The sequence below is a fragment of the Oryza brachyantha genome, chromosome 5 (assembly GCF_000231095.2).
Source record: "Oryza brachyantha chromosome 5, ObraRS2, whole genome shotgun sequence".
Taxonomy (NCBI): Eukaryota; Viridiplantae; Streptophyta; class Magnoliopsida; order Poales; family Poaceae; genus Oryza; species Oryza brachyantha.
Genome location: NC_023167.2, coordinates 15,762,950 through 15,772,438, shown reverse-complemented (window position 1 = coordinate 15,772,438; position 9,489 = coordinate 15,762,950). Strand labels below are relative to the sequence as shown.

Genomic DNA, 9,489 nt, shown 5'->3' with positions numbered 1-9,489 from the left:
CATTTGTGTCCGAAAACTTCTTTCGCTCTGGTCAAACGTCCAATGTGACACCAAAAAAAATTCTTTTCACAAACTAAACACACCTTAAGCATACTGTTGGCTGATAAAAGTAGGAGAATGTACTACACTAGTATTACTGCACCTAGCTGTGAGGGTGTGATTGGAACGTCAGGTTTATAAACGAAAAATAGCTTATGAATAAAAACTTATATATATATATATATATATATATATATATATATTCTGAACAATCTAAAAGTCTATATAAAAAATAAATTTAAATAAAAAACTCTAAAATCAACTTTAAATTTAATTATTAAAATTAAAATTTTAGCTTATAAACACGAACCCAAGCGAAAACGAAAAGATGGCAGGGAAGCGACCGAACCCCGCGTTGGACGGTTCCATACTTCCATCTCATCTGCACGCGTCGAGAAACGCATCGCATGGGAGGGCGCATACAAGCAAACACCAAGGCCCAGAGGGAATTAACCATGGATATATATACTTACGTGCTCTATCCGGCGATATATATACTTACGTGCTCTATCCGGCTCAAATCCAGAGCCTTTCTTGGATCACTAAACCGATGCACTTTAGCTAGCTCATCGATCCATCATCCATGACCATGCACATGGCTTGCTGTGGATCAGCTGCGTCCATGGAGCCCGCCGCCGCTGGCTTCTCTTCTGCACTGCTCCCCGTATTCTCTCGTGGTCGTGGATAGTTTGTCCCCTACCCAGTGGATAACCCTAGTGGCACTCTGGCCCAGACATACGTACGTACTGCCTGTGCCACCCACTCCACACCACGGCCTACCTATGCTACAGCTCCATCCGTTCTATAATATAATATAACATATGCTCCATCCATTCCATAATATAATATAAGGTCATCTAAAATATAACATTGATAACTATTTTTATAACTATAATATGTATGAAAAATTATTAGAGTAGCTTTATACATACATTACTAAAACTATAACAGAACTACATAATTTAAGAAATGGTATCATAGAAATATTTTCGGTTATAGCTTTATCACAAAACTGCATATTTTAAGTTGATGTAACACAAAAGATAAAAATCCTCATCAATAGTTGCATAGTATAATGTACGTTTATTGTGTAAATATGACTATATATAACTTGCTTGAAATAACTGTGCTACGGTGTTTGAGTGTTTCTAAGGTTATATGTGCTTCAAATATGTCATTGTCTCTATTACATATTATAAGGCTTGCTGAGATTATTTAAATTCATATGAGTGTTAATGAATCTAAATACATATACATTAAAAATACATAGATAAATCAAGATAAACTTAAAAACCTTATAATATGAAACCGATGGAGTATTTTTCTATGCTCCGGAGTACTGCTATCAGCATCGGTTTTAATTTTTGGATTTACCATTTAAATTCTACTGTCTCGGTTCATATTGTGAGACTTTTTCTTGCTTAAATTTATTCATCGATAAATGTATATAATTTATATATATATCTAGATTAATTAGCATCCATATGAATCTAGACAAAGCTTAAAAATTTTACATTTTAAAACGGAAGGATAGTTAAAAAAATATATGATTACAGAAATAGTTCGGTTATTTTCTACTACCATTTTCAACCCTTCTAGTCCTCGTACACACACTTGGCCGAGGCCGTTGTTCTCTCTACAGGAGGGAACAGCAAGGATCATGTGATGCAACGTGCCACGGTTGGGTGTATTGGTTCTATACTTTCTACTATCCATCCACAGATCAGTTATACGTAGAGGAGACGTTTGGTTTGGTACTTTGGTTAGGGTGCATATCAGCCTTATCGTTTCTACTCTGCCTATGTTTATAAATCAAAATTTTAAATTTTCAATCTTAAACTTAGAGTTAATTTTAGATTTTTTTATTATAATTTATTTTTTAGCTTTTGTTCCTAGTTACTAAGAACACATGTATGAATGCCAGGCGGAGGTGGATTAATTGGTGTGTGGGGGGTGGAGAGCGACGGTAGCTGCTGCAGTTGGAGACAGGATTGGACTCCTGGGGGGACATGCTGCCCTGTTTCCAGGGCCGTTGAAAAGCCCGGCTCCCCATAGGTTCTCTTCGGTGTGGACATTATCATGGTGGTGGCTTTGCTTGATTAGCCCTAATCATGCCATTAGTGCACTGCTTCCCGCCCTAATCACGCAATTTAAGTACTACCACTACATGCACTAGTGACAGATAAAGGGGACGTTTTTACACATGGCTTCTTCAGGCTTCTTCAGAACTTCAGAGCAGCATACACTACTACAAACAAATTAAGGCTAGAGTGGGTGATCAGTGCAGTGACAGGCTGAGCTCCATGCCAGCCTGCTGCTTGATGATGTTTCAGTAGACTGCTGCTTGCCTGGATTGGAGTACATTGTTTTTGTTAATCTTTCAGGCGTGGCCAACTGAAAGGAGCTTAGCTAGGCCGTAATGGAGGCCTTGTGAGATGAGTCATCTGGAGACTTAGAAAAACCGCGAGATAGCTAAGCTAGCCTCCTTTACGAAGGTTCAGAAGATGAATGAATCGATCGAACTGCCCCCACTAACTCTCTCAAGCCTTCTCCTTTTCTTTCCATGAGTTGCTCTACATGTATGGGCAGTGGCAAGCAGGATGCCTGAGTGATGATGCATCGTCTGATCATCTTTGTCTTCGTCAGATAGTAACATAAGATGAGCGAGTACATCGAGCTCCTCTTTTTTTTTTCCTCCCTTTCTCTTTTGATGTCAACAAGTTCAGAAAGAAGAAGATGATGAAAAGATTAGTGGGAAAGTGCCTACTTCTATCGATAAATCAGATGACAAATCTCGCTCTGCGAGATATCAGGAATCAAAAATTAATCTGAATGTTCTCTTGTGCATAGTACCACAGGCTTTTTTTTTTTCTTCTTTAGAGCTCAATAAGAAGTTGCAGAGCATGCATCTGAATATATGATGCACCAAGAAAAGCAGCAGAGCCCACATGCAAATACTCCATCCCCAGGTATTCCTTGCTAAGTTGCTATGCATCCGGACCATTAGCACATGGATTGAAATGCAGCATGGACATCTATAGGTCCTAGCCATGTTACTACCAGTCACGCTAACTGTCAAGGACTCCTGAAAGTCTGAAACTCTTCTCTGTGACTTTCCTGTCTCATCTTGCCTGAAGAAAATTGCTACTTATCCTGCAGATTGCTGACAGATAATGTATCTTTGGCATTCCCAATTCACCCCAACCATCTCTGATTGGCCGATGTCAAGATCATTACAGTTTTTTTCTTGGACTGTTCCAATCATCTCAGCTCAGCAGCTAGATAGCTGTGGATCAGTGGATAGTAGGAGCTGTAGGTTGTTCGATCGAATATCATGGACACTAGTCACTTCGCAATGGGCACCACTGTCCCCCAAATAATCTAATCATGCTATTGCTCGCCCATTCGATGCTTGGCTCATCAGCGACTGGACCAGATGCCCCCACTCAGAAGCCACAGGGAACAGGAAATTAATGAAAAATCGGTTCTGAAAGCTAGGTGCTGCAATGTGACCAGAGATGAAATGTTCTTTTCGTACTGTTCATGTTCGTTCAATCAACTGTAATGGTCAAAGTTCTCATTACTCTTCATTCTAGGAGTACAAAATAAAATGCAGTAAAGCATTTGTCCCAATTAGTTGGTGACAAAGTTCTGAATACCAGTTTTGCTGGAATTTCAGACTCGGTCAAATCCAGTAACTTACCATTTACTGGATTTTAACTGATAAAAATTAAAAACAATTCTTTTATGTACACAAACCGATTTTAAAAGTCAATTTTAAAAACAATCATATCCTTCTCGAGACAGTTACTGGCCGGTAACCACAGGTTTTCAAGAACCATGACTGACACCATACAGACCGTCCGAAAAAAAGTTGATGCCATACAGAGAGCAGCCAAGAACAAGAGGTTAGCAGTTAATAATTATGCTAACTACTAAGGCCGCGTTGATACAGCCAATAAGTTATCTAAACCTTCTCTTTTTTCTCGCGCACGCTTTTCAAACTGCTAAACGGTGTAGTTTTTACGAAAATTTTCTATAGAAAAGTTATTTTAAATAATCATATTAATTTATTTTATATTTTTTAATAATTAATTAACCATGTACTGATTTATTATTACGTTTTTCGCGTCGGATAACTAACACCCATTTTCCTCGCTGCCGAAAACGGCCTAAGTCAGTCAACTTGTTTCCATCTTCATCGAATGAAGCTAATGGGGCAACATCAACACACATGGTCAGAAGTCTAGGCAAATATCCCAACCACCTTCAGAGTTTCAGAGCCAGGTGAGGAGAATGCTCTGGAACACCGGTGGAAGATCAGTTTCTTTAATCCTGGATGTGGACGTGATAAATTGACTTAGAATATCAGTTAATCATTTTTCATTTGGGGTTTAGGAAAAATACTAAATTCCCTTCAAAGTTTCTGACCAATTCATCAACCTTTCTTTTTCTGAAAACCATTTCATCAACCTTTATGATGGGGTTATCTTGCCTGGTACGGCTGATTGCGTTGCCATCTAGCAGGTAATCTGTTCATTTTTCTGCATCCACACTAATGATAAGAGAATATCTAATGATTGTTTATAGTCAGTAATATTGATTCTTCAAAGATTGTATTATGGGACTTATATTAAAAAAACAAATAATGAGGTCAAATTTTCTTAAGAGGAAGATCTGCCGTAGCAAATTAAACTAATCACTTATTCTCTTAAAAAAAAACTAATCGATTGATCTGTTTGTAAGGACAGGTGCACCCATTGATCTGCACATATAAACAGCCTGTAAGTAACTGAAAAATAAATTAAGCATTACATGCTATAATAATTTAATTTATCAATGAGCAAAAGCAGCAAACTGATAGCAAATATAAAAACCTTTTAAAAGTATAATACTTAGCTGGATCTCACTTTCTTTTCTCTGACAAAAAAAAAACAAGTACGCATATCGATCGAACATGTACTGCACCAACTAGTTACGATCAGCTACCAGCCGAAGGATCTACGTCGGATGCAACCGAAAAATGCTCTGGTCGAGTCACACCAGATCGCCAATGATTAATTATTAGAGTATAGTATTAGCTAAAAATTAGTTTGATTAACTATAGTATTTTGCTGGGCGATGGCATCATATCGCTGAAAGCTTTTTTAGATGATCATGTGGATGCATGCCTCGCACTAATGTAATTATCGCTATGCTTGTCCTATATAGCCACCCGTAACCTGGGTTCTTTGATACCCTGACGGACTCAGGATGATCTTTTTTTCATGTCGCAGTGCTCTCAGTTTGATCTGATCATCAGTCTGAAAATATCAGCTTGTTTGCATTATTTTATAATAGTCATACTGAATGTACAACAGGATGATGTTTAATCACATTTTCTTAGTTTTGTGGATGTGGTTTTAAACTGCCAATGTACATATCGGGTTGGTTGCCATTACAAAACAATGTACTTAATAAAGTAAGTTTGAACCTCGAGTAATTATCCCCAGTTGAAATTATTGTTTCCGGCATTCAAAATGCTGAAGAAGATTTTTTTGGGGGGGGGGGGGGGGCTGCGTTTAGTATATGATTAATTTTGCGTTCGCGTGGTTCGATCAGCTAACGATAAAAATGTCGGCCTACGCTGGACTAAAAAATAATTTAAAATAAATGATTAGATTATCATGTTAGTTTATTATTATCTGTATTCTAATAAGCTAATATTATTGTATTCTAATAAGCTAATATTATTGAGTGACTAAAGACCAACAGCCATTAGGTTGTTTAAATTAATTATATCTTAGATCAACTGATAATGATTATATAATAATAATCTAGATTACAGTAATTTTAATTGAAAACGAATACGTCTTAATTAGCACGGGTGGATTGATGGGATTATTTCCGCTTGGCTCCCCCAGTCCCCACGAATAAAAACCATGTTAAGCCGTCGTAATCTCCAGCCGACCACGCCGCGTGCTGACGCCGCCGCGGCCGCCCCACACGCGCGCCGTCTCTCATCCTGGCCACCCGAATCTCCCCCTCGCGCCACGCGTCGACGACACGCCGCCCTTCCTCTTCTTCCATCTCTCACTATCTGCGTCATGAAAGAATTGCTTTGACTCTGCGCCGTAAATTTGGTATCGCCACTAAAAGGTATTATAATAATATAGCTGTCATTAGTGGTGGAGGACAATTTCTAAGATCAGAATAAACCGGTTATAAGTATATTGTAAGGTGATAAGAGAGAAGAGAAGAAGAGTAGTAAACTACTGCCTCTATTTCATAATGTAAGACTTTCGAGCGTATCCTAAATTCATATAGATATTAATAAATCTAGACATATATATATATATATATAAACAATATACATTGGTTAATAAATGAATCTAAGCATAGCTAAAACGTCTTACATTATAAAACGGAGGGAGGACTTCAAGATATATGGGTGTATGATGGGTGGGACCGGGTATTATTTGTGTAGTATATGACTATGATATAAATTAGCTATTAAGTTGGCTATAGACAATCCAATAATTAGCTGTACTACTCTAATATAGCTGTCATAAGTGGTGGAGGGCAATTTAACACGCAATGTAAATTTAGTGTTATTGCATGAGTTGAAATGAAAATTTTCACAAGTAGCACTAGGTTATTAGGTTTGCCCGGGTTCCAAAATTTTATCAACAGCGGTGAAGGATGGAAGTGAAACAAGCAGGTTCTTTAATTTCTGTGTTTTTGTTTGGTTACTTTTGAAGTAATGCACTCTTACATTTTTAAATCCAAAAATGGATACTTGATTTTGAACAAAAAGCTTTAGAATCAGAACAGAGTTTCTCTGAGTTTGAACATTTTGTTTTGCCAAAATTTAAACAATTTCGAATCTTTTGGCTTGTGGCACAATGTAACGGGACCCACCGGCAGTAAAATCCCAAAATTTCAAAAATTATCATTTCAGAGTTGTGCAGCCTTTCTCTAATCTACTTGCTTAATTAAGCTTCCATGGGAAGTCCTTTAATTTGTCCAAAGATTCAAAGTAGCAGTAGTGCAGTGCTAGTGCAGAACCTGATTTAAAATCTCAGTTAGGGCTAATCCTGCTTTGCACAAAGGTGGAAGGGCCATTATTAAGCTGATGGCTTCCCTTGCTCCATATACTGATATACACGTGACAGCCATCAGCCACGTACTTTCTCTAATACGTTTGAAAATTCGTTTTATTTAGAAAATTTATATAACTATTCATTATTTTGTAATGGTTTGATTTATTATTAAAAAACTTTATGTATGATTTATAATTTTACATATTTAAATAAAAATTTAAATAAGATAAAAGTCAAAGTAAATTTAAAAATCGTCCGTGTTAATAAAAAAGACGGAGAAAGTACCTAATTAACCCCTTCCACCCCAGCCTAATTATCCCAGGGGCATTCCTGTCCATCGCCCCTGTATATATACTCCTCCCCTCCACCATTCTTCTCGAACCGTGACCTAATCATCGTTCATCACCAACTAGCTAGTTAACCGCCTCTCTCTCTCTCGCTCGCTCTTTGCGTTTCTTGATTTCTTGATCAGTTTAGCGATCGAGGCCATGGCGGCGAAGGTGCACCCCAACTTGGCCGTGCCGTCGCTCCAGCCGCGGATGGGGATGGGTGTGAGGGCGGTGGCGGCCGGAGGTGGTGGTGGTGGTGGTGGTGAGGAGGTGGTGCTGACGGTGTGGAGGAAGTCGCTGCTTTTCAACTGCAGGGGGTTCACGGTGTTCGACGCGAGCGGCGACCTGGTGTACCGCGTCGACAGCTACGCGGCGGACTCGCGGGCGGAGGTCGTGCTCATGGACGCCGCCGGCGTGCCCGTGCTCACCGTCCGCCGCAAGAAGGCGATCAGCCACCTCGGGCTCGGGGGCGACCAGTGGCTGGTGTACCCCGGGGAGGAGACGCGCCTGCCGCCGCTCTACGCCGTGAAGCGGACGACGCAGTACGTCCGCGGCGGCGGCAACGGCAAGACCATGGCGCACGTCGCGCCCTGCGGCGTCCGTGGCGGCGCCGGCGGCGGGTACGAGGTTGAAGGCTCGTACCTGCGGCGGCACTGCACGGTGTACGACCAGCAGCGGCGCGCCGTCGTGGCGGAGGTGCAGCCGAAGGAGGCGGTGGGCACGGACGTGTTCCGGCTGGTGGTGCGGCCGGGGATGGAGGTGTCGGTGGCCATGGCCGTCGTGGTGGCGCTGGACCAGATGTTCGGCAAGCCCTCCCTCCTCAGGAGCTGGTCCTCCTAATTAATAATTAGCAGCTTATTTCATTTTCTTTTCTTTTCTTTTTTTGCCTTCAATTTCCAACATTGTTTGGGCCCGAGAGCAAAAGACATGCTCTTGGCTGCCTCTTCCTCTCTGATCCATATATGAACCTCAAATTGGGTGTCACTCTGCACTGAAAAATCCCTCTTGGTCAGTATGGTTTTGGGTCTTTTTTTCTGCCGCAAACCATGCACTTTGTAAAGAGGGATAAAGGTGTAAATATTTCCAAGAAGAAAAACAAAAAGGGGTTAACCTGCGCAATTCATCCCTGTCTGTATTTCCCTATTTTTTCTTGTTGTAGACACCACTGCTGCGAACCAGAATTTCCCTAATTAATACGAAAATTAAACAATCTACTGTAAAAATCCATGTGTTCCAAATTTTCTCACAACATGGAAATCATTTTAGGCTGTGCTGTGAGCATGCTTCCCAAAAGTGCATTTCTTCTTCAAACAAAATGTCTAAAGGTTGATTTAAAAATCACATTAATCCTTTTTCAAGTTTATAACTGATACTGCTTATTCTATGTTTCACTGATGAGATACCTCGTTTTACATCACAGTCTGGAACCTGAAACGCATGTCTGAACTCTGAACATCAAACCCTGTCTGTTTTCCACTTGCAATTGCAGAGACCGACCTCTGCTCCTGCTCCTGCTCCTGCACGTACTATCTGAATCTGCAGAGAAAACGTTGGGTGCCTTGTTCCTTTCCAGTTTAGAGAGAGAGAGAGACGTCGACACCGGCCAAGCACTCAGGTCTTGTTGCATCTGAGGTAAGAGTGATATATGCTGATGAGCCTCGCTCTGCCGCTCGCCGAAAGTCGCTCAACCACCGTGGCTGGCATCATGCACCCGCTGGCCGGACACGGTCAGCGATTCAGCATCATCTTGGCTTTTGGAATAGCCTTTTTAGACCGACGATTGCGTCTTGCTCCTGCAAGCAAGCACGGGTGCGCGCGAGTGGAGCAAACACGGCGCCGGCATCGTCACAGTTAAGACAGCGGTGGGCACTTGCTGCTGCTCGCTTATCTCCGGCGGGTCACGGATCGTCGAGGCTCTGTTTGGAGAACAGCAAAAATTTAGGGTCCGTTTAGTTCCCAACACATCACCTCGAATTTCTCTACATTTAAATCGAGCATTGAATATAGATGAAAAAACTAATTGTGTAGTTAGGTAGAAA

The 9,489-nt window shown here is 40.8% G+C and overlaps 1 protein-coding gene across 1 annotated transcript; it reads left to right on the top strand.

The window, feature by feature from the left end:
- Nucleotides 1-7,514: 7,514 nt before the first annotated feature.
- On the top strand, nt 7,515-8,434 carry LOC102703865 (protein LURP-one-related 8-like). The gene has a single exon (XM_040524441.1). It carries the CDS (start codon nt 7,610-7,612, stop codon nt 8,288-8,290), a length of 681 nt encoding a protein of 226 aa, XP_040380375.1. The 5' UTR covers nt 7,515-7,609; the 3' UTR covers nt 8,291-8,434.
- Nucleotides 8,435-9,489: the final 1,055 nt, after the last annotated feature.